The sequence below is a fragment of the Xyrauchen texanus genome, chromosome 5, assembly GCF_025860055.1.
Source record: "Xyrauchen texanus isolate HMW12.3.18 chromosome 5, RBS_HiC_50CHRs, whole genome shotgun sequence".
In the NCBI taxonomy this organism is placed as follows: domain Eukaryota; kingdom Metazoa; phylum Chordata; class Actinopteri; order Cypriniformes; family Catostomidae; genus Xyrauchen; species Xyrauchen texanus.
The window spans coordinates 44,638,251-44,665,097 of NC_068280.1; the positions used below are offsets into that span (position 1 = coordinate 44,638,251).

At 36.9% G+C, this 26,847-nt stretch overlaps 1 protein-coding gene across 3 annotated transcripts; it reads left to right on the plus strand.

Moving 5' to 3' along the window:
* micall2b (mical-like 2b) lies at positions 1-26,161 on the plus strand. Of its 3 annotated transcripts, XM_052126300.1 has the most exons (16): positions 1-312; positions 2,205-2,253; positions 6,174-6,312; positions 6,738-6,886; positions 7,722-7,852; positions 11,604-11,953; positions 14,020-14,125; positions 14,287-14,610; positions 16,829-16,995; positions 18,086-18,153; positions 18,487-18,604; positions 19,797-19,899; positions 20,008-20,081; positions 21,009-21,123; positions 23,669-23,715; positions 25,026-26,161. In XM_052126300.1, exons 1-16 carry the CDS (start codon positions 170-172, stop codon positions 25,109-25,111), a joined length of 2,169 nt encoding a protein of 722 aa, XP_051982260.1. In that variant the 5' UTR covers positions 1-169; the 3' UTR covers positions 25,112-26,161. The 3 variants fall into 3 exon arrangements, 1 of the variants encoding a protein (XP_051982260.1); XR_007970528.1 differs by lacking the exons at positions 16,829-16,995; positions 18,086-18,153; positions 18,487-18,604; ... (3 more) ...; positions 23,669-23,715; positions 25,026-26,161 and having other exon boundaries at positions 11,604-14,125; positions 14,287-14,432; XR_007970529.1 differs by lacking the exons at positions 1-312; positions 16,829-16,995; positions 18,086-18,153; ... (4 more) ...; positions 23,669-23,715; positions 25,026-26,161 and adding an exon at positions 1,392-1,427 and having other exon boundaries at positions 11,604-14,125; positions 14,287-14,432.
* The last annotated feature ends 686 nt before the right edge of the window (positions 26,162-26,847 follow it).

The following is a 26,847-nucleotide window of genomic DNA, read 5'->3' on the forward strand; positions in this document are numbered from 1 at the left end:
ATGACGGTCTGATCACTTGGTGTGGAAGAGTGAAAACCAGAAGCGTTGGTGAAAACATTCAGCGATCCGTCTACGTGTACACCGCATTTAAAGAGAGCCGAAAAGTGCCGTCCACAGATTGCTGGAGTTTGAAGCGATATTAGTGGCTGTGTAAATCGCATTCGCACCGATGGCAGCTATAAAGGCTCTTCAACAGTGGAGCAAAATCAAGTGTGAAGGATACCGGGATGTGTCGATCACAAACATGACCACGTCATTTCGCGACGGTTTGGCTTTCTGCGCTCTAATTCACAAACACAGACCAGACTTGATGTAAGTAGCAACCACCCATTCACCCAATGCCGGGTTATATTGTATTGCCCTGTATAAAGTACAACTTTAGAACGATTAGGACTCTCGGAAAGAAGGACAAGAATTGCGATGCTTAAATATACCCTAGAGTTTGTGTGACAACTTAAGACGAAAACCTTACTTAGAATTTAGGACGCGAAGAGACCTTTTGAAATTTGGAAGACATCATTTGCGCTTCTACATGATGATGAGAACTTAAAAACCTTTGGAATTTGGCACTTTCAGGGCTTAAAATACTCCAGCTTTCATATGTTCATAGTTTATACCTTGTAACAGACGTAGAAAAAGAAAACTAAGGAAAATTATTAATTTGGATAAGAACATTAGAGGGTGTTTCTTCAACTTTGGACACTTTTAGCACTGCGGACTTGTAGAAACTCGTTAAAACGTTCTTTTTTTTCTCACTCTAGTTTAAAGGGATAGTTCACCCAAAAAATAAATAAATGGAAATTTTCTCATCATCTACTCATTTCATCCCAGATGTGTATGACTTTCTTTCTTCTGCTGAACACAAAGATATTTAGAAGAATATGTCAGCTCTTTAGGTCCTTGCAATGCAACTGAATGGTGGCCCGAACTTTGAAGCTCCAAAAAGCACAAAGGCAGCATAAGTTATCCACACGATTCCAGTGGTTAAATCCATATCTTCAGAAGCCATATAATAGGTGTGGATGTGAAACAGATCAATATTTAAGTCCTCTTTTACTATAAATTCTCCTCCTGGCCCAGTAGGTGGCGATATACTCAAATAATGCAAATCGCCAAAAACCAAAGAAAGTGAAAGTGGAGATATGTAGTAAAAAGGAATCTGATAATGTTCTTTATTTATGATATGAAAAAAATATTGATCTGTTTCTCACCCATACCTATCATATCACTTCTGAAGACATGTATTAAACCACTGTAGTCCTATGGATTACTTGTATGCTGCCTTTATGTGCTTTTTGACCTATAAAGTTTTTAGCCACCACTCACTTGCATTGTATGGACCTACAGAGGTGAGAGATTCTTCTAAAAATCTTTGTTTGTTTTCAGCAGAAAAAAAGAATGTCTTACACATCTGGAATGGCATGAGGGTGAGTAAATGATGAGAGATGTTTCATTTTTGGGGTGTACCATCCCTTTAATTTACTGCTAACAATGTCCAACGTTGAATGAACATGCATTACAGGTCAATTGTAATTTTTTTTTAATATAAAAATATCCTGACTACTTTGCTAAGGCTAATTTCATAGCTAACATGTTATAAATCCTAAATAAACATGATGAAATAATATTTTCCCATTTTTTGCATACTTTTTTCAAATTACATCTTGACTGAAAATGACACCCAATAAAAACATTTTGCTCAGAGGTTATATTTACCTTGATTTTAAACTAACTTTGTAGTTGGAAAAATTTATTGAAATCATTTTCACACAACAAGTATTGATGTGGTTTATTATGATGTCACTTCGATTATCATAGTTTTAAAAATGCAATAATTTGTCATGTAAATTAAAGTAGTATTAATTTAGTCTAACTCTGCAGCAAGGCTGAAACAACTAAATCTTCATGTAAAAGGTATTTGAAAAGTACCAAAAATAAATGATGAGGGCATAGTAAGTCAGGTTTAACTTGATCTCCAAAAAACAAAAAGTTTAAATCTGTTTAAAATCAAATCATGAAATTGAAGTTGAAGAAACATCCTTATTGCAGCAATATCTGCCATTTGTTCTCTATACCTATTCATACTGTCAGATTTTACAGCACACTTATTGTTAATATTTGCTCTGGGGAAATCCCCAGTGCACATTGATAAGTGTCAGTGTTCACTAATGCACATATGTCTCTAAATGTTTGCTCTCTTGCAGAGACTTTGACTCTTTGAGCAAGGAAAATATTTATGAAAACAATCAACTGGTAAGACTGCGTTTGTTTTCCATAATGATTTATTTATTTAATGTTTATAATATTTCTACAGTCAATAGTTGTCATACCCACATATGGCAATAGAGTGGTAACATCGCATCCTTTTAGGAACTTCTAGGGTCTTTAATCCTAATATCTTAAAAATAAGAACCATTTTTTGGGCTGTATAGGTTTCTTGAGTTGCATAGTAGTGTATTGGATTCTGGTTTCAATAAATTGTAAATTTATAATAAAAGTACCAATAAATTTCAAAAGAACTAGAAAATAAAAATCACTTTGTGGTACTTGTAGAACCTTTTTGGTTCTGATTGCAACCTTTATTTTTATTTTTAAGAGTGTAGAGCAGCTTAGCAACTGAATCTCCTCAAAGTTTCCTGGGAAATGCTTTAATTCCAAGCAGATCACTTCCCTGTCATTTTAACTGTGTCATTTTTAATTGATCCCTCATAGTGTTATGTGACCTCTGTGTGGTTGACCAAGGCTGCGATCTGACGGATTGGCTTAAGAATGCATTTTGAGGCCTATTCTTGTAGTTTGAGCTTTTCTTTGCTGTAGTTGAATCACATGTTGTGCTGTCTTAGACTATTATAAATCATCTACTGCACACTTTATTTGTTCCTGTTTACAGGGGAAAGGAATGCTGTCCAATTAGGGCATTTTTGTAAAAAATAGAGAATAAAACTAAAGGATAATTAAACTAGTTGCAGTAGAAGCAAAGAAATGCAAATGGGTGGGATTTTGATAGGGAGTGCCATCCTAATATGCAGAGAGAGTGAAGGCAAAGAGCCAGAGAATGTGAAAGCGTTATGAGAAGAAAAGAGAAGGGAATGCATGATTTAAGGGGTGGAGATTATCTTGTTTTCTAAACAAGATAATCATTACACTTTGGCATGTAATGACACTTGCTGATTACTGGATTTTACACATCAAGTTGTGTTCTCAGAATTGTATTAACTGTTTGAAATCAAAACGAATATTTACGGAGAAATACCTCTTTGTTTTATCTAGATTTTATCTCCTCAATTATGTCTGCTCTTGTTTATTTTTAAACAAATTAACCTCCAAAATCATCTCTATATAAAAAAGACAGGCTATGTTCACATTTTGAGTTTGCATAATGCCATGGTAAATGCCTTTTGCAAGAAAAATCACCAACTGACAAAGTTTTGCCCAACTGTTCTTCATCATTGTAATGTTTTAGAACTATACAGAAGTCATGCATAAAATGTTGATCTACATAAGTCACATTATATGACCAGTCACATAATGTGACACTATGAATTGAGTAATACTGATCAAAATAGATGTGAATGTCTTGGATCCATATTTGGCAGAATCCTGTAGGTATTCAAGTCTATTATCATCACATCAGACATCAGCCAGGCAGTTAAAGCTTGGTCGCAAATGGGTCTTCCAAATGGACCATGACCAAGCATACCTACAAAGTCGTGGCAAAATGGCTTAAGGACAACAAAGTCAAGGTATTGGAGTGGCCATCACAAAGCCCTGACCTCAAAACGATAGAAATTTGTGGGCAGAACTGAAAAAGCATGTGCGAGCAATTAGGTCTTCAAACCTGACTCGTTACACCAGTTCTGTCTGGAGGAATGGGCCAAAATTCCAGCAACTTATGCCTTCTAAACACTACATGACTTTCAAAGATGTCGGATCGTGGTACTGTTCATATTACACAACTGTCTGTCTTGTCATGGAAGTCGTAGCGTTTTCAAATTACACGACAAATCGGCGACAGGGGTGAACACTTACAAAACAATTTCACTATTGACAAATCCCAGACGACTCTGCCTGCACTCCAAATTATGTTTCACAACAGAGTACATGCGAGAAGTGATACGAGATACGAAAACAAATGCATGATCACATGTTATGCATTTCAGAATATGATGTGTATGTTTTTAATCGCCTAAAGGCATCATATGTTTTATTACAATATGAAAAAGTACCTCCTACTGAAAAACCTATTTGCTTACCTGACAGTCCAAGAGAATTGGCAATTTCTCTTCAACTCTTCTCTTTCTCCACCCGGTTCTGGTACAGTACAGATGAAACCTCAATAGGCACTGATGCTCCTGCCAATGTTCCACAAATTTTTCCTCCATTTCTTCAGTCCAGTGTGACTTTCTCGATACCGCAGCCATGCTAGATAATGTCCTGTTGCAGCTACATCAGGACTCACACTGAAACTTCCCGTGCCCCGTTTCTTGCTCTATCGTTGGCTGTATGTCAACGCTGCAGGTGTATTCAGTCAAAACACATTTCACATTGAGCGATTTGGACTCACAGACCGGACCAGATATTTAACATTCTAGATATCTCGCTGACATTGGTGACGCGTCTGCGCTTCTCTCAAATCGCATCTTTGATGGTTCATACATTGCGTTCGTCACTCATGGGAGCAAGCTCCGATTTGCCCACGATTTCATGCTCTTGTCTGCGATCTCCACAAAATGTCAGCAAGCGAAAATTGGGCTTATTGTGTGTACATACAGTATTTAGCAATGTAGTTGAATGGATAATTCACTCATTCTCATGTTGTTCCAAACCCATATAACTTTTTCCTTCAGTAGAACGCAAATGTAAGGGAGAATGTTAGCCGCAGTCACTGTTCAATTTCAGTGCCTAAATTAATTTCTTCCATGCAATGAAAGTGAATGGTGAATGAGGCTAATGTTCTGCCTGACATCCCCTTTTGTGTTCCACAAAAACCTTAAAGGTTTGGAACAACATGAGGGTGAATTAGCGAATGATACAATTTTCATTTTGGAGTGAACTTTCCCTTTAAAGGAACCACAAGTTGATTTACTCACCCTCATGCTAACCCAGATGTGTATGAATTTCTTTCCTCTGCTGAACACAACCGAAGATTTTTAGAACAATATCTCTGCTCTGTAGGTCCATACAATGTAAGTGAATGGTGACCAAAACTTTGAAGCTCCAAAAAACTCTTTAAGGCAGCATGCAAGATATCCATAAGTCTTCAGTGGTTTAATCCATGTTTTCTGAAGCAATTTAATCAATTTTGTGTGAGAACAGAGCACAATATAACTCCTTTTCACTGTCTTTCACTTTCTTGCCATTGCGGTCTCTAGACATTATCATTATTTCAAGCTTGATTACACTTCCTATTGCTTGATGCATGCATAGAGTGCTAGATGAGCTTGAAATCATGATCACCAAGGAGACTGCAGATGTCAAGATTTATTGTGAAAAAGGAGTTATTATATTTTGGTTTGTTCTCACAAAAAAATGATTGGATGGCTTCATAAGGCATGGATTAAACCACTGGTGGCAGATGGATTACCTTTTATGATGCATTTATGTGCTTTATGGAGCTTCAAAGTTTTGGTCACCATTCACTTAAAGTCTTTGTGTTCTGCAAAAGAAAGTGTCAAATGCATCTGGGATGGCATTAGAGTGAGTAAATGATGAGAGAATTTTCATTTTTGGGTGAACTATTCCGGTTTTATTTCAAAACGTTTAAGTGAAAAAAGACAATCTCACAAGTGCAGACTAGTGACAGTACCTCAATAACATGTCTCAAATGCTGAATTGTGGCCTTAAATGTCCTCCAAGTAAGTAAAGTTTTAATTGAATTGTCTAGTTCCTTGTCAATTCCAAGTTACTATTTATCTCCTGCATTGGTAGCTCGAGTGCTTTCCCTTTGCAGATTTCAGATATCAAAGCGTAATCTACTGAAGGCTTTTTTTTTGTTGTTTTTGCAAATCTGGCACTTGATAATAGGGTTGCATTTGTTTCAATAGAAAATCATCCAATAGTGCTGCCACACTGATCTTCAAGTGATATTGTTCCACACACTGAAATGCACTTTTTACAGAAAGCTCAATCCTCCTCATATAATTCTTACCCCACCCTCACATTTTTCATTTCAGGCTTTCCAGGTGGCAGAGGAGTTGGGTATACCTGCGCTGCTGGACGCAGAAGACATGGTGGCTTTAAAAGTGCCTGATCGTCTTAGTATTCTCACCTATGTCTCTCAATATTACAATTATTTCCAAGGACGCTCTGCTAGTGAGACACGCACATAAATATTAGCATTCAATGCATAGCTGTTACCTGAACAGATTTAGAAAATGATGATTGTTTTCAAACTTACAGAAGCCCACAGTGGCCAAGAAATAAGAGAAAAGAGACTAGTTATAATCAATCAGAATGGAATACTAGCATACTGCGTACTGTACAGTATACACTGAAAATGTGCAAACTGTATACACAATATATTGTAGATGGTATGAACTGTTTACTGTAGAAATAATAGGATGGTAGTATGCTAGTCCTAATGGCTAGTCAAATATTAATAATACATGGACATTGTGAGCTTCTGTTTGTTTGGAAACAATAATTATTTTGCTATTGCAAATTTGTTGCCTTTTATTGCATTACTTTTCAAATTTTTTAGCATTGATAAAAATGTTTCCCTGTGTGTGGATGTGCAGTTGGAGGTATGTCAGGGGTGAAAAGACCGGCAGAAGAATCTAATGAAGAACCATCTGGGAAGAAGAACCAACCTGTTACAGCTAAAGTTTATACATTGCCTGTACCAGCAACAGAGATTAAGACACCAAAACCAGCAAACGAAATTAAGGTACACAATTATAACTCTCATAATTGATCTCAATCTTTCAATTCTTTTAGGAACCATTGTTTATTTCAATGCTTAGTAATTGATTATGTTGGTGTACTGCGTATTGCAAATTTCTAAAATTAAAGGAATAGTTCACCCAAAAATGCAAATTCTCTCATCATTTACTCGCCCTCATGCAATGTCAGATGTGTATGACTTTCTTTCTACTGCAGAACACAAACATAAGAATATCTCCATTCTGTAGGTCCATACAATGCAAGTGAATGGTGACCAGACGTTTGAAACTCCAAAAATCACATTAAAACAGCATAAAAAGAATCCCTAAGTCTCCAGTGGTGTTATATATGTCTTCTGAAGTGATGCAATCGCTTTGGGTGAGAAACAGGTCAACATTAAAATATTCGCTTTCAGAATGTGAAAGTGAAAGTGGAGATTTATTGTTAAAAAATTACTTAAATATTGATCTGTTTCTCAGCCACACCTATCATATCGCTTCTAAAGACCGATTGAACCACTGGAGTCATATTGATTACTTCCATGCTGCCTTTGTGATATTTGGAGCTTCAAAGATCTGGTCAACATTTACTTGCATTGTATGGACCTACAGAGCTGATATCTTCTTCTACAAATCTTTTTTTGTGTTCAACTGAAGAAAGAATGTCATACACATATGGGATGGCATGAGGATTAGTAAATGATAAGATCGTTTTCATTTTTGGTTGAACTATCCCTTTAATTGCACGAAAACCTTTTTTGCTCTTGATAGTTATCTGAAGTCGAGCGTGTATTAGCATGATAGATCACACAGACTTTTGTCATGTTTTGTTATTTCCAGAGGGAAGTTCTGGTTGAGCGTGCTAATAAAACAGGAACTCTGAGCAGCAACTGTAGTGTGTGCAACCAACATGTTCACCTTGTGCAGCGCCACCTAGTCGATGGCAAGTTGTACCACAGGAACTGTTTTAGGTGAGACGCACCAATTCACACTGCTTTCAATGTGACTCTTTTATTCACTTGTTATTTTTAGCTTTCATTGTAAAAATATCTCATTCATGTGAATGCATCCATCTCACATGAGTACTGAGTCATAATCATGGGTGTGTTGTGGTGATGATGTAATATTTAAAAACATTCTGATTTTTTTTGTTTAATTTATTTTTCTAAATGGCAAAACATTACTCAAGTATCTAAGTTTTATTTGCAAATATATCATCTAGTACAATATTTTTTTACTAAGTGCCTCCATGAATGTACGAGTATGAGAACAAAGACTACAAGACATGTTGAGAACAATAAATGTGTGTTTCTTCAATTTTGGGCACTTTTAGCACTGTAGATTTGTAGGAAGTAAAGCCTTGTTGAAAGAAAATAAATATATATATATATGGTGAAATTAATAGAAAGTAAATTTGATAGAAATAATTTTCAAACAATAAATACTGAAATGGTTTATTTCAGTCTTTGTTTATATTATCATAGTTTTAAACATTTAATAATGTGTATTTTAATAATGTATTTTCAATATAACATTTGAAAATCTGAATACATTTTAATGAGACCTTCATATAACAAAGAAAAAAGTTGAAATCCATTTGCTTTCCTGGGACATGAAGGTGCCGAAGTTGAAGAGACAACCAGATAAACAATAGATACATTTATCTTGGTCAGATATAAAATACTATAAAAATGAACCTTGAATTTTCCATGTACATTTCTGGTATATGTAAAAATATAATTTTTATCCACTCATTTTCAGAATAATAATTTGCTCCTATTTTAGCATACTTTATAAACCATATTAAAGAATGTTACGTATTTAAAGCTGCTCTATGTAACGTTGTGCTCTCTAGCGACGTCTGTGGTTGAAACTTAAAATTGCAAGCAATTTTTGGAAGAACACTTTGTCAGTCGTATTTTGGCACTGCTCTTCTGGCAGATGAATTTCATGGTTTGAGCTTACCAGGACATCGCCTGTGTGTGTGAACATGACTTCGAGATATTCAGAGCCGGAGTCATAACGTGCTATTTTCATGTTGATATTATGCTGAACAATTAAACATTTCAAACTGAAATATTTCTTGCTTTGATGGAGATAAACTACACTCCTATTTATACATTTTGATTGAATAAATGTTATACATGTAGAGCTTTTCTGACACTACACTCATTGCACTTTTACATGGAGAACATTGGACTTAATTACTTTAATCACCAGCAGTTACCAGTATATTTTAATAGATTTTTTCAAATGTTTTATCTACTATAGATTTTTATATTGTACTACACTTATTGATGTAAGAGTTGAAACTTGTGATATGGCTGATACGAGTTCAAAGGAAGACTTATTATTTTTACATTATATTATATTGTACAGCCTCTGTTGATAATGCAAGTAAACCATAATACTACAATAGTATGTCTATGCAATGCACACAATAACACCGTAAACTAAAAACAAGGATTCAATAATGATGGGGATAAAATATACTTTATTAAACATGAAAATAATATGCTTAAATGTATTTAATATAACCATAACAAGAAGTCAATTTCAGAAGTCACAAATATTAGTAAACATGTCACAGTAACTTCCCACGACAACGTAGATACATCGCAATCGGTTGACGCACGCGCTACGTTCAATTCATACAAGCATGACAGCTTCAACAACCCTACCTGACAACATATCCAAGTGTTATAGCAGGTAAACTTCGCCAAACTGATAAACATCCAGATTTCTGCAATGCTGACCTGAACTGTGTAAGTGTGACTGAACTGAACGTAGTTTCTCCAGCTGGAACATGAGACAGCCACTTTCCAGTGTTTACGGACCTAACATAAGGATGTAACCCAGCGATTCTGTGCCAAATCTGACTCGACTGCTCAAAATACAAATAATTTGTATAGGCTTACCGTAGTGAATCGTGGAAAGGTAAGGACATTGGTTTGAACACTGATTGTTTATGTACTCAATCAGTAAAGGCAATTTGTTACATTTTAACCAAAAAATCTTACGTAGTGCAGTTTTAATATAATAGGACATATCCCTGTGTTAATAACAGTGATTTAGCCAAGTTTAAGTGTCACTGTCTTATGTGTATATATATATATATATATACACAGCCATTAATGTCTAAACTGCTGGCAACAAAAGTGAGTACACCCCTAAGTGAAAATGGGCCCAAATTGTCAATATTTTGTGTGGCCACCATTATTTTCCAGCACTGCTTTAACCCTCTTTGGCATGGAGTTCACCAGAGCTTCACAGGTTGCTACTGGAGTCCTCTTCCACTCCTCTATGACGACATCACAGAGCTGGTGGATGTTAGAGAACTTGTGCTCCTCCACCTTCTGTTTGAGGATGCCCCACAGATCCTCAATAGGGTTTAGGTCTGGAGACATGCTTGGCCAGTCCATCACCTTCACCCTCAGCTTCTTTAGCAAGGCAGTGGTCGTCTTGGAGGTGTGTTTGGGGTCGTTATCATGCTGGAATACTGCCCTGTGGCCCAGTCTCAGAAGGGAGGGGATCATGCTCTGCTTCAGTATGTTACAGTACATGTTGGCATTCATGGTTCCCTCAGTGAACTGTAGCACCCCAGTGCCGGCAGCACTCATGCAGCCCCAGACCATGAAACTCCCACCACCATGCTTGACTGTAGGCAAGACACACTTGTCTTTGTACTTCTCACCTGGTTTCTGCCACACACACTTGACACCATCTGAACCAAATAAGTTAATCGTGGTCTCATGAGACCACAGGACATGGTTCCAGTAATCCATGTCCTTAGTCTACTTGTCTTCAGCAAACTGTTTGCAGGCTTTCTTGTGCATCATCTTTAGAAGAGGCTTCCTTCTGGGATGACAGCCATGCAGACCAATTTAATGCAGTGTGCGGCATATGGTCTGAGCACTGACAGGCTGACCCCACCCCACCCCTTCAACCTCTGCAGCAATGCTGGCAGCACTCCTACGTCTATTTCCCAAAGACAACCTATGGATATGATGCTGAGCATGTGCACTCAACCTCTTTGGTTGACCATGGTGAGGCCTGTTCTAAGTGGAACCTGTCCTGTTAAACCGCTGTATGGTCTTGGCCACCGTGCTGCAGCTCAGTGTCAGGGTCTTGGCAATCTTCTTATAACCTAGGCCATCTTTATGTAGAGCAACAATTCTTTATTTCAGATCCTCAGAGAGTTCTTTGCCATGAGGTGCCATGTTGAACTTCCAGTGACCAGTTTGAGGGAGTGTGAGAGCGATGACACCAAATTTAACACACCTGAGACCTTGTAACACTTAACGAGTCACATGACACCAGGAGGGAAAATGGCTAATTGGGCCCAATTTTGACATTTTCACTTAGGGGTGTACTCACTTCTGTTGCCAGCGGTTTAGACATTAATGGCTGTGTGTTGAGTTATTTTGAGGGGACAGCAAATTTACACTGTTATACAAGCTGTAAACTCACTACTTTACATTGTAGCAAAGTGTCATTTCTTCAGTGTTGTCACGTGAAAAGATACAATAAAATATTTACAAAAATGTGAGGGATGTACTCCCTTTTGTGAGATACTGTATGTGCATATGTACATAACCAAAACAAAGAATTGTTCATTTGTTAAAATACTTCAAAATAAAACTAACTCTTAGTCTATTAGACCTATTTTCTGATTGTGTATTTTTGCTGTTAATGGTCCATTTCAACCTCCCTTTTCATCAGATGCAAGGAGTGTTCCAATATTCTCCTCTCTGGCATTTACAAGGCTGGAAAAGAACTAGGCACTTTTATCTGCAAGACACACACAAGCATTGAGGAGCCTCTGACCACCCAAACAAAGTACATCACAGGACCACCACAGAAAACATTGTCTACCGTTATCAGCAAGAGCACAAACTCCACCCTGACTGAACAGAATGCTTTGAGTGGAGGTTCTGGAAAGGTTGGTTCAGCGCCTAATGTATCTAAACTTGGCTGGCTGACCAGTGAAGGTGACCGTCCACCCACCTGTGATCCTGTTGCTACACCGTCCCCAGCAGTTCAGCTCACACCAGCACCAATTACAACTCCAACATCAACGCTAGCATCAAAAACAACTCCTACTCCAATACCAGCACCAAAAACGACTCCAACATCAACACCAGCACCAATTACAACTCCAACATCAACACCAGCATCAAAAACAACTCCTACTCCAATACCAGCACCAAAAATGTCTCCAACACTTGCACCAAAAACGACTCCAACATCAACACCAGCACCAAAAACGACTCCAACATCAACACCAGCACCAAAAATGACTCCAATTACAACACCAGCACCAATTAAAACTCCAACATCAATACTAGCATCAAAAACGACTCCAACATCAACACCAGCACCAAAAATGACTCCAATTACAACACCAGCACCAATTAAAACTCCAACATCAACACTTGCACCAAAAACGACTCCAACATCAACACCAGCACCAAAAATTACTCCAGTTACAACACCAGCACCAAAAACGACTCCAACTCCAGCACCAATTACAACACCAGCACCAATTACAACTCCAACATCAATACTAGCATCAAAAACAACTCCAACATCAACACTTGCACCAAAAACGACTCCAACATCAACACCAGCACCAAAAATGACTTCAACATCAACACCAGCACCAAAAATGACTCCAGTTACAACACCAGCACCAATTAAAACTCCAACATCAATACTAGCATCAAAAACAACTCCAACATCAACACCAGCACCAATTAAAACTCCAACATCAATACTAGCATCAAAAACAACTCCAATATCAACACTAGCATCAAAAACAACTCCTACTCCAATACCAGCACCAAAAATTACTCCAACATCAACACCAGCACCAAAAACGACTCCAACATCAACACCAGCACCAAAAACGACTCCAACTCCAGCACCAATTACAACACCAGCACCAATTACAACTCCAACATCAACACTAGCACCAAAAACGACTCCAACACCAGCACCAAAAACAACAACACCAGCACCAATTTCAACTCCAACATCAACACCAGCACCAATTTCAACTCCAACATCAACACCAGCACCAAAAACGACTCCAACACTAGCACCAAAAACGTCTCCAACACTAGCACCAAAAACGACTCCAACACCAGCACCAAAAACAACAACAACACCAGCACCAAAAACAACTCCAACTCCAGCACCAATTACAACACCAGAACCAAAAACGACTCCAACATCAACACCAACACCAGCCCCAATTACAACACCAGCCCCAATTACAACTCCAGCACCAATTACAACACCAATTACAACTCCAGCACCAAAAACGACTCCAACATCAACATCAGCACCAAAAACGACTCCAGAACCAAAAACAACTCCAACACCAGCACCAAAAACGGCTCCAGAACCAAAAACAACTCCAACACCAGCACCAAAAACGGCTCCAGAACCAAAAACAACTCCAACATCAACACCAGCACCAAAAACGGCTCCAGAACCAAAAACAACTCCAACACCAGCACCAAAAACAACTCCAACACCAGCACCAAAAATGGCTCCAGAACCAAAAACAACTCCAACATCAACACCAGCACCAAAAACGGCTCCAGAACCAAAAACAACTCCAACATCAACTCCAGCACCAAAAACAACTCCAACACCAGCACCAAAAACGACTCCAACACCAGCACCAAAAACAACATCAACTCCAGCACCAAAAACAACTCCAACTCCAGCACCAATTACAACACCAGAACCAAAAACGACTCCAACATCAACACCAGCCCCAATTACAACACCAGCCCCAATTACAACACCAGCCCCATTACAACTCCAGCACCAATTACAACACCAGAACCAAAAACGACTCCAACATCAACACCAGCCCCAATTACAACACCAGCCCCAATTACAACTCCAGCACCAATTACAACACCAATTACAACTCCAGCACCAAAAACGACTCCAACATCAACACCAGCACCAAAAACGACTCCAGAACCAAAAACAACTCCAACACCAGCACCAAAAACGACTCCAGAACCAAAAACAACTCCAACATCAACACCAGCACCAAAAACGACTCCAACACCAGCACCAAAAACAACATCAACACCAGCACCAATTACAACTCCAGCACCAGCATCTACAAACATAAAAACCCCCATTAACCTCAGAACGCCCACTGAGATGCCTAAACCCATAAGCAACAGTGTACAGAAGAACCAAGAAGTCAGAAAAAGGTAAATGTCTATAAATTCAGTATTCTGATTTTCTGTTGATTTTACTATATTGACGTTTGAAGGGGCAGTTCATACAGGAAGACCTTGAAATGAATGTCTTTTAACGATGGTTTTTGTGGGCTTTTTTTTTTTTTCTTTTTTTTTTTCTCTTCATTAAATAGATTATTTGATTCAAGCACCAATTCCAGCAGTGTTGTTCTTCCCAATAAGAGCACCTCAGCAGACACATCTACTACATCAGTGACTCCAGGAGGTCTTAAAACTTCTTCATCAGAGCACACAATATCTGGCACCTCTGCTGGAACAGGAGCAAGGAAAGGTCGAGTCCTGCTGCGGGTGGGAGACTGGGCGAAAGCGCAAGCGCAAGAGAAAGAAAAAGAGGAGGATGAAAAGGAGAAAGCCAAGACTCTGATCTGCAAGGTGACAGAGGATAAAAATAACATTAACTCATCTCAGAGTCCAGCTGTGCTGAATGCAAATGGCAGGTGAGCTATGTTTAAAGCACTACTGCATTGGGCTGAATGATATATGGAATATTCAGTTATTTTATTGGCAATATAAAATATGATGATTTTTAATGTACTTTTTATTTGGCCATATGTTTTTTTCAAGGGTGCGAATAGACTATTTTTTTTATATTTTTTTATCCTTGTGTGAGAGTGTTAAGCCAAAGGTTTTAATTAGTGCTGTCAGTCGATTAACATATTTAAGTTACAATAACGAACATGCACAATCTGTTTCAACTAATAACACACTAATTATTGTATTGTTCGTTTACGTTTTGAGTACATGATTCAAACATTCAGAGTGTAGGTTGTGGAAAATTATGTAAAACCATAGGCTAATGGCATCAAGAAAAGCTAATTAAAGTCAGGAGTTGGCAAACCTGACATCAAGTTAATGAAATGAGATTGGAGGTGTGGGTTAGAGCTACTTTGACTTATTAAAAACATTGAGTTTTTTTTATTCATAAGAATCATCTGCTGACGTGGACTATGCCTCGCGAAAAAGAGGTCTCAGAAAAAATTTGATCAAGGATTGTTGCACCACATAAAGCTGGAAAGAGTTACAAAGTTATCTCAAAAAAGCTTAGTTATTATAGTCCACAGTTAGACAAATTGTCTATAATGGGGACTATTTATTTCTGTGGCTACTCTCCCTAGAAGATGACTCAAAGGGCAGAATGCTCAATGAGGTAAAAATTAACCCTAGAGAGACCTCCTAAAAATTTAATGAATCAAGGAAAATCCACTATCGGTTGTCCTTCAGAAAGCATGCCTTCATTTTTGTATGTTTTTTTATTTATTTAATATATATATATATATATATATAATTAATTTATAAATTTGTACTGTTTCTGTTTTTTCACGAAACATTTTTAATATGCTTAGCAGTAGTGACTGGTCAAAAAGATGCTTCCCTGATTAGAAAAATTACCCTTTAAAGCCTTTTCCGAGCAAACGCTGAAATATCGATTTCATCTTTGGGGTTATTACATATGTTAGCCAGCAGGTGGTGGCAAAAGATAATTTTTGTGTTAATATGAGACAGTTAGGTGACCTGAAGTGAATTCGTGTCAGTCATTGTTTACATACAACAGCTCTTCGTGATCGCTCGTATTACTACTACACGACTAAAGCTAGAAAATGGCTTTAAACGAATAACTTAAGCATTAAGGCTCATCACAGCTGAGACGCACAACAGACTGATTAATTACACAAACTCGACACTTACCTCTTACTGGAGTTCCACATTGGATACATACTGTTTAAAATGGCGGAGAAGATTATTGTTTCTATAGTGAAATACTTGCTCACCAGCAACCTCGAAATAGGGAGAATTACCTCCGCTTGGACGCTATTTTTCCACTGACAAAGCTGATCTTCAGAAAGCTGACAGCATCTCTGCTTGGGTGTGGCAACAGGTGATCACACATGCTCCATATCTCTCTTTCTCACACACACACACACACACACACACACACACACACACACACACACACACACACACACACACATATCAATCCTTGTTTATCTGATAACTTGGTAGAAACAGCACAAGCCATGATACTATTTCTGAAGTGTCATTTTTGAATTACTAACAAAGGCTTGGACGCATCATTTGGTTTGAACCAGCAACGGCAGATCCGTCGCGTAAGAAAGTAGTTCCATGCACAAATGCGTTTTTTATGACCGTTCTCAGTTTTTCCAATTTTTTTATTTTATTTACTTGTTCGTTGAACTGTTGTATATAAGCAAGATCACACTCGCAATCGTGCTATATGGCCCTAAATCAGTACTGCTGTGATTACCAATGGCACTCTGATGTAGGGCCATATCACACTCTTGCTCATGTGATATTGCTTAAATATATCATAATATTGCCAGAAAAACTTAAATAAAAATATTGCTATATAAATTTTTTAGCTATATCATCCAGCCATACTATTACATAAATTATTTTAGCACTTGTTTTTATAGGGTGGGGTAATAATAAGATCATGATAAATGAAGCGAAATTATAGCCTTTATGTACACGGCCCTATTGAGTCTTGTTTGATTTCCAGATATATTGTATGTTGAAGTGTTTGTTGACATGTGTTTCTGTACAAAGACCTTTTGTTGCTTATCTCAAGTCATGTAAACGCTGCTCCAAAAGGACAACCATCATTAACGCTGTGCCCTCTTTCATTCATTTTCATAGTAATGTTTCCCCTGCGGAATCGGGTGTTAAAGGCCCCCTTGGAAGGGTGCGTCTGAAACCACTCGATATCAGCGTGGAACTTACTGCCCCTGCTGCTGGAACACCATCCTGGATAAATGACAAAAGCTCACCCAAGTCTGCAAACTCGCTGTCTACAAACAGCAAGGGTGAGGAAGTTCAAACTCCCTCTTTGTCTCCACTGTCTGTCATTTTCCATTTAAATGCAATTTGGAATGTTTGTTTTTATTATGTGTTTGCAGATGTCACACTTTTAAACACGTTTAGACACTATTTAATTTAGGGCTGTGCCGAATCGATGCAATCATGAACAGTATATTTATTGTATAATTATATTGCGATTTCTTCTTTTTTCACACTGTTAAGGGATGGATATGCTTTGTTGTTCTCACATGATTTCAATAGTGATTCAATTATGATATAATGGTGACATAATCAACTCTGGAAAATCACAAAGTCTAGTCAGCGATTGAATGATTCACTTATAACATTAAAGACTCTTATTTGTCGCCACCTGCTGGAGTGAATTTGCAATCTCCAGAAATGGTCACTGAACCAATCCATATTGGCACTCTTGAAAGGCTGCTCATCCAATCAGACTCGTGGACCAGAACTAACTGTTGTAAAACGGTTTTTAAGACCTATTTCAGATTTTTCATAAAATTGTCTGCGCAATGTCCATTTCTGAGGTTGTGACTAAATAACCTGGAAGCTTTATAAGCAGATTGATGTCATTAAAATGATAGGTTGACAATGTTTTTCAAACCCTCAACCTTAAAACTAATTGTAACTCAATCAAGGACGTTGCTGTTTAGATATCAATTTAGTAATGCTTTTTCTTATAACAAGTTGGAAAATCCAATAATTATAATACAAATTTTAGTGAGATTATGCTTAAAATAAGTAATAAATAAATACATAATCTTCACATCTGCATGCATATTCAAGATACCTCCTCTGAAATCTAGTCTTAATATCTTGTGCAAATGTGTCTTTTTTTTAAATTATTATTATTATTATTATTATTACAAGATATTGTTACTGTAAACAAGACAAAAAGAAGACGCAAATTAAGATTTATATATATTTTTTATAGAGAATTATCAAGGTACCATGTACAGAAAACACTGGGACCAAAGATGCCATATACCACCAAACCTGCATTCAAAATGTTTGAGAAGAAGCATTGCCGACAGTTCATTTTTGCTTTTGTTTTGTTTGATCATATCTTTCTTCCAGACTCCAGCAGTAGTAGCAGTATATCTTCTGTGAGCCCCTCAAGGACTGAAGCTCACAAATTGCACAAGGTGTGTGTGTCAAACAGTAATTACATGTGTTATATGGTCGTGTGCGTTTCTGTCCGCACTGATATATGTAAGCACAGAGGGATTACTTTGTCAACGTGCCTATTTAAACTATTTTGAAGGATCAGAATGACCTTTGGGAACCGTTATCTTTGAATGGACAGAGAAATCTAAATAGAGAGTCTTCATTATTTTTAAATGGTGTCTTCAACTCTTTTAGAATTATGTGTTTAACTTCTACATAAGTATTGTACAGACCCTCAATGTTTTCCATTCAGAGTCTTTTGTCTTTTGCACATTTGACATACTGTATATACTTGTATGTCTTTGCTTTAGCCGGATTATATTCCTAAAGATGAGCTTACAAAGGAACTGAAGGAAATCGAGATGAATATGAATGAGATGGAGAAGAGTGGAGTAGAGCTGGAAAAACAACTCCGACAGTGTGATGAGGGTTTGTATATCACATATGCATACACAATACACACATCTAAAAACAGCTCACCTTTCAGAATTAATCAACATTTTGACAACTGAATCACACTTGACCTGCACTGAACTTTTTCATCAGATTCACTACCAAGTAAAGTAATTCCTATTTCTATTAATGGTCTTTCATATTGTTGTGTATTGTTTTAGGTAGTGATTTCTTTGGAAGAGGTTGTTAATGGAAATTGATATAGTAATAAAATTACTTTGAAATGGAAGGGTCATTTCTGTTAAAAGGGGAGGATCACACGCAAACAAGCTAAAAAATATATATCTAGTCATCTTTTGTCACTTACTTACCCATGTGACATTCAAACCCTGTTATAGTATAATAATTTAACCATAATGATGCTAAAAAATGTTTTACACACAATTAGATATTTTAAAGTGTTCACGCTGCTCTTTTCCATACCATGAAAGTGGATAGTGACTGGCAACTATCAAGCTCCAAAAAGGACAGGGGCCTGGGTAGCTCAGCGAGTAAAGATGCTGAGTCGCAAGTTCGAATCCAGGGCGTGCTGAGTGACTCCAGCCAGGTCTCCTAAGCAACCAAATTGGCCTGGTTGCTAGGGAGGGTAGAGTCACATGGGGTAACTTCCTCGTGGTCGTTATAATGTGGTTCTCACTCTTGGTGGGGTGCGTGGTGAGATATGCGTGGATGCCGCGGAGAATAGCATGAAGCCTCCACACGTGCTACGTCTCCGTGGTAATGTGCTCAACAAGCCATGTGAATAAATGCGTGGATTGACGTCCTACACCAGCTGGATTGAGTCACTATGCCACCGCGAGGACTTGCGCATTGGGATTTGGGCATTCCAAATGGGGAGAAAAGGGAATGAGAACAAAAAGCTCCAAAAAGGAAAAAAAATTATAAATTTCTTTAACGTTTACTATAACAGATTATATAATTTAATATATTTTAAAAGCTATTTTAAAACTCATTATGGTACCTAAATAAAACTGGTGATTATTCATCATTAAGCATATCATTGACACAGAAAAGCCAGTGAGCATTAATAAAAAGAGTAGATGTCCTTCTCTAGTGCTCCAGTAGGTGGAGACAAATATTACAGCAGATATTACTATATATTGTTGCATCACTAGCATAACGAAATGAAATGAAGTGTAAAGGAATATTGTTCTTCTCTTTTCTTCAGAAGGAGAAGAGGACGCATTAATGAATGACTTGATGGTGGACTGGTTTAACCTCATCAGAAACAAACAGGTCTTCATGAGGCGTGAATCTGAACTTGTGTACATGTAAGGATGTGTTAACAACTCTTGAATCGCTGGAAATGCAGATAGAGAATATCCTGTATATCTGAATGCTTTGTGTGCTTCTGAATAACCATGTTTGTCTTGTGATAGTGCCAGAACACAGGATCTAGAGGAAAAGCAGCCCAGTGTTGAGGCAGAGCTCAGGAGACTGCTTGAGAAACCAGGTTGGTGGGACAATAAAATTGTAGAGCCTCACTCATAGTTGACATGCACAATTACAATCCACACCACCTTTAAATTCTTTATCACTAGATCTCAAGAGGCTCTGTACAGACTGAAGTGATTGCCCAATAAATCAGCCAGGGGGCCCATTTATCTGACAATGTTATGACATTTTGTTAGGCTATTTAATTAGTTTAATTTAATTAAGTTAAATTTCAGTGTATATGTGTTTTATAATATGCTATAATTAAATTAGCCCATAATCATAAACACTCACTGAGCACTTTATTAGTAACACCTGTACACCTACTTATTCGTGTGATTATCTAATCAGCCAATCATGTGGCAGCAGTGCAAAACTTAAAGGAATAATTCGCCCAAAAATGAAAATTTGCTGATAATTTACTCATCCTTAGGCCATCCAAGATGTATCTGAGTTTCTTTCTTCATCAAAACATAATTTATGATTTTTAGGATTTTATTTCAGGCCTCCTCCTTCAAACAATGCAAGTGAATGTACTCCATATTTTGACGGTGCAAAATGCATATATTGGGTGCATCAAAATTATCCACATGACTCATTCAGAAGAATAAAGTTCTTCTGAACCCAAACAATTGATTATTTTTAGAAACAAAACAATACTTCTATACTTTTTAACTACAAATGTTTGCTTCCGTACATCTCTGTCACGCACGCTCATGAGAGGGATGACTTAAGCTCGTTGGTAAGGTCACGCATTACGTGGAGGAGGAGGAAATACATTTCTATACATTACTGTCTTTTTACATTGTTGTTGCCAGATAACATGATTTCTAACATGTCCTCTCATCAGAATGGTATGCAAATTCAATTTTCCCAATTATGCAACAGTGCAACAATTAAACAAGTAATTTATTCTTTTTATTTTTAATTTTTTTTTATTCTGCAGAGCATCTGAAGACCTTTCGGGATCGTAAACGAGAGGAAGAGCTAATGGCAAAACTGATGGAGATAGTGAACGACCGAAATGCCATAGTAGAGGGGCTGGATGAAGACAGAATAAGGTAATGCTGTAGATAACTTATGAATAACCCTAAAGGTTAACTTTATCTTCAGTTTGTTAGATCTAGAGTTCTGCCAGTTGTAAATGAGTCACATATAATGAGTGGTGCGATAAGATTACATTTATTTGAATTAATTAAATAAAAAGCTGTACCATGTAGAAGGGTTAATATTTAATTTATATTCTTTGTCAATATTATTATTAATAAAAAACATGCATTGCGGATGTGATGGTTGTAAAAGGGGCACTTACAAGATGAGGGAATAACCATCGGAAACGCTTTGAAACCTGCAGACATCGGTATGATATCCATTAAGGCTGCACGATTGATTTTATTGAATTAAGAATAAAAGTACAGTATGGCCTTGCACAATTACAAAACCTCAAAAGGCTGCATTTTATAAAACTGTCTTCATTCAGCGTTTCGGTCACCAATGCGTGAACAAGTGGCGCCCTCTAGCGGGTGTGTGCTGACCAGCACAGCAATATTAGATTTTTCTTCTTATTACAATTCAAATCATCTTGCTGGACAGTGAAAGAAGTATTTGATTGGTCCCGGTTTTCTTCTCTCCCCCTCCATGCAAAACATAGCTGAATGTCAAACCATACTTTCTTTGCAAGCCCTATGGATTTGTAAAGCCCCGTACACACTTATGCCTCCTACACACTACACGACTTATGACTTACACATCTGTCTGTGACCCCACTCACCCAGCCCACTACCTTTTTGAACTGTTGCCTTCTGGCCGATGCTTCAGAGCTCTGAGCACCAGAACCGTCAGGCACAGGAACAGTTTTTTCCCTCAGGCTATCCATCTTTATCGAACAGTTAAATTGCCCCATTGAGCAATAATTATGTGCAATACACAGTTAAGTCTATTTTTTTTTTTATCCAACATATCCACTTCTGCCATTACATACATTGCACTGTACATAATATACTGTATTTTTGTTCTTTATATAATGGATTTGTAATAGATTTGCACTACGTGTGTGTATGTGGGTATGAATGAAGGTGAGTGTATGTACGTATATGTATAATTATTTATTTTTATTCTTTTTTTTGTTTTTAATTAACTATGTCTTGCTGCTGTTTTTGTATTGTTGTACACTCGAAGCTTCTGTCACCAAGACAAATTCCTTGTATGTGTAAGCATACTTGGCAATAAAGCTGATTCTGATTCTGAACATGCGTGGATATAATAAAAAACATTGCGTAGAAAAGAAATGATCAGCCGTTTGAATGAGTTTTTGATTTTATTGTTCGTCTTGTTAATGATATAATGCATTGAGCACTGCTGAAGTTTATATAAAACATTTTTGGTAACAAGAAAACAAATTCCTTGTCAAATTAGAATGATATCTTTTATTTTACCGACAGTATGCCTATTTTTGATCAGATTTTTAAGAGATGGCCAGACGTCAGTCCACCAATAATGCTAGAGTGACAGCAGTAGGAATGCACACTAGAGACTTCACAGTCAAGAGACTAGCAACATCAAGCAATAAAGTCACTACATGTGCATACAGGGCTTAAGAGGAAAGTGCAGGTGCATTTCTAATTATCTGCATGTCGGACTAACCAAATAAATAAATGGTCATGAAATATTGGTTTTGTGTTAAAATTATGTTATTATGCGAGTAGAAAGAAATCAGCTGAATTCCACCTCCGATTTTTTCGTTGGAGTTCTGTTGCTGTTTATTTAGTTAAAATGACCATCTGACTGCAGCATTATCCAGCTTAATATAAGACTACTTGCCAAATAAATGGACATGAAAAATATTCATTATTTTACTAGATTACTTGTAGAGATCAAATCTAATCCCTTTATTGTCACTCAACCATATACACAAGTGCAACAGTGGGTGAAATTCTAGGGTGCGGTTCCATGCAACATAACAGTATGACAATTACAATAAACATCTGATTTACACACAACACAGTTTACACATCTTGTTACACAATATACAACTAATAATATACATTATACACAAATAAGACATATACAAAATAAATAATATACAATATACAGTATACACAAAATAAGAAGACTTATCGCAGAGCGATACAAGTAGGAAAGGTGACACGCAAAACCCGAAAAGCTGGTCTGATATGTCCTAATTCCCAGATATGTGGTTGTTAAATATCAGACCGCAGGATGGTGCCGTTGACCAATCAGAATCATGTATTCCAGAGACCTGTGCAATAAGCTGTTTTAACGCACACATACCACCAGCCAATCCGATTCATGTATTCCAGAGACTTGTGTAATAAGCTGTTTTAATGCACACATACCACCAGCCAATCCGAATCATGTATTCCAGAGACCTGTGTAATAAGCTGTTTTAATGCACACATACCAGCCAATCCGAATCATGTATTCCAGAGACCTGTGTAATAAGCTGTTTTAACGCACACATACCAGCCAATCCGAATCAAGTATTCCAATACACCATGGTCATTTTTAACTAGAATGTGGCTCAAGTCACTGATCCAATTCTGTACACATATGAAGTACCTTTTTAATTAAATTCTGTGTCCACAGGGAGGAAGAGGAGGATGAGCAGCTGAATAAGATGATGGAGAGTCTTGGTAAGCATAATGATTATCAAATTTGTTTTCGCTTGGAATCAACCTGAAAATCTAAAATATTATCTATTGCATGTTTTTCCCATAAGCCTTTAAAAAAAAAAAAGGTACAAAAGTAAATAAATAATATTCAGGGAGGTATAATAACAATAATAAGAAGAAAAACTACCCCTAGTAAGGATCTTAACATAAACTACCACATAAATTTCCCTTGCATTTCTCAAGAAAGCTCAAACTGATTACGTTTTCCTTGCTAGAAGAAACTGATTCGTGTGCACCAGCTGGTCCCATTTTAAAGAGGCAGAAATTTGCAGCCAACTCTTATTACAGTCCATTCTGCTGATTGACTGAAAACTAACATTTCTTTATGTTTGCAAATAATACGAGGTTGGCACTAGTGAGACAATTGTTTATTGTCACCATTTGTTCAGTGATAGCCATACAGCTGCACAGATGATTATGTGCGAGGCTTATTGTATGTTTTCACTCAATACAATGATAAAAAGCTATATTTAGCATATAGTTAACACTGTTTGGAAAGCCAGACATACAAGTGATGTTGTTTGAGGGCAGCAATGCCATTTAAAACATGATCTATATGTAAAGGGGATGTTTTTTTAAAGACTAAAAAGTTTTCTAATATAAAGATGCATTAATTACACAATATAGTTTGAACTTTTAACCAAGCAGGTGAGAGGACAGTTTTTTTTTTCTTTTGAAGTTTAGATCACTGATGATAAAACTAAAGTTTCCTTGTTGGAATCACTGATACCTGTGCAACCCTCCACCCACCACTCAAGCTAATCTTAGGAGTAATTGGTCTATGTATGTTTATATAGTCCATGTTTTAAAAGGCCATTATGTGAGCAATAGGAAAAGTAATGTGACCCATTTTGATTTAATGACCGCTAATGGACACCATCGTTATCCAGCCATGGCTAATGATCTGCCCGCTTTTTCAATGCTAAAATGAGTAATAATAAAATGTATAATTCACCAACCCAATTAAGCCAACGCAAAAGACATATCCATTTGCAATCCATGTCATAAAAGCTGTCGGAATGTTTTGGAAGGTGTTATGGAAATTCCAAGCTACCAAATGAAACTTTGGTCACCGTAAGAACTACATTTAAAAGTCAATGACCTCTTAGTTTCTCTTGAAATTAGTGAACTTTCTGTTAAAAGGATAGTTCACCCAACGTTGTCATTATGTTGTTCCAAACTCGAATTACTTTCTTTTTTCAAAGGATCACAAAAGATGTTAAATGAACTATATCTTTAATTATGGGTTCTGCTCTACATTTTGCATACAGATATGAAGAAAGACAGAATCAAGAGAAGATCATCCATATCCCAGTGGTTTAGCAGGAAGAGCAAACGGATGCCTGTAGAGGACTGATCCTCATGGAGGATGTGTCGGTGTATTTGTGCGCTTGTGTGTATTTATCTCAGACACTGTTTTCTGCTAATTATCATTGACACTGCAGTTTGAGGTCGGATCACAAAATCTAAATTGCAATCACACAGTCCTTAACAGATGGGATTATGGAGACTCATGTTGTTATATATTTTCACACTCCTTTCTCATGCACTTTTCTCACATTTATCGTCTGCCTCTGCATCCTTCTTTGTGGATGTGATTTGTGCACTTGTTAGCAAAAGTGGTGCACTTGAATACTTGGAATTATGCCGATTCTATCTCTCATTATGTGGTTAATCAGGGAATTGGATTCAATGTTGAGAAAAGAAAATGGAAGTCATCTTGATTCATATTGGATCAAAACTGAAAATGGACATGTTAAGGTCCAACGTTTTACACTTGACACTTGATTTATGTGTATAAATACATTTTAATTGAGAATGTAAAATTATTTCCTTTGGTGCTTTTTTGCTGGAGTCTTTTGGACTCTATTGCCATTGTAATGATCCATTAGCCAGACACACTTCTGCTAACTCAACAGCAGGGGGCAGACAGTGAATGCCTTTTTCGTCTTCAGTATCTCACATTTAAACAGCCCGATTCAACATTTTAAGAAATTAGTCATTAGATTCTCTCATTATATGAATCCATCATGATATATCTGCCACTAGGATTTTATTTAACCACTGTCCAGATAACTTTTATAATACATTACATTTATTTTGTGTGGGTTTTTTGATTCTTGCTTTGAATTTGAGCTAAAGTTAAAATTGTCAGCATATGATCTCCTAAAATTAGAGCACTTTCTTTTCTTTTTCAGATGTTCTAGCTCTCTTTCGCCTGTATTTGATCAAATATGCGTTTTCAAATTCTGTAACACATTGTTTGTACTAAAACAGTTCCTTAACTTCTAAAGGTTTTAATTTAGGCCAAAAAGTCTTTTGTTTTCACAACATGTAAATGAAATGCATTACTTCATACATTGTACAAAATGTATTTCAATTTGCAATATAAATGCCTTTCTGTTGTCCATCTACAGAAATTCAATATAATAACATTCTCCATAACATTCTCTATAAGCTGATAGCTTTACAATTGCTTTAGTGGTCTTTGTCCTTCTATGGTACAACAGCGATTTTACATGACTGCTTACATTAGTTTCCCCAGGATTGCTGTGTACATATGATAGATATGATAGAGACCATATAGGAGTGAGTGAGTGAGTGAGTGAGTGAGTGAGTGAGTGAGAGAGAGAGAGGATATGTACATTTTATAATTAATGTGTCAGTTGTGCATTTACATTAGAAAGTATATAAAATCTCAGCCTTTGTTTTTACTAAAGTGAAATGCCTCATATTGGTATTTAACCAATATGAGGCATTTTCTTTTCTTATATACATTTACTGTTAATGAAGATATGTACCATGAGGATTATGTATAATAACAATGATAAATGTTTTATTATATTTAATATATATAAAAAAGAAATCTTATTTTGGTAAAATAACATTGGACATTTAAAGTATTTAAAATGTGTCCCCTGTACAGGTTTACTACACATTTTGACCATACATTTTTCCAGTCGTTCAAGGTTTCTGAATAATGATTTCAAATATAATTTTTCTCACAAAAAAATTACCATCATGTACAGTGGATCCACCGGTTTGAAATGACTTTTCTTGAAACTTATGTTGTCTCAACACAAACACTTTGTG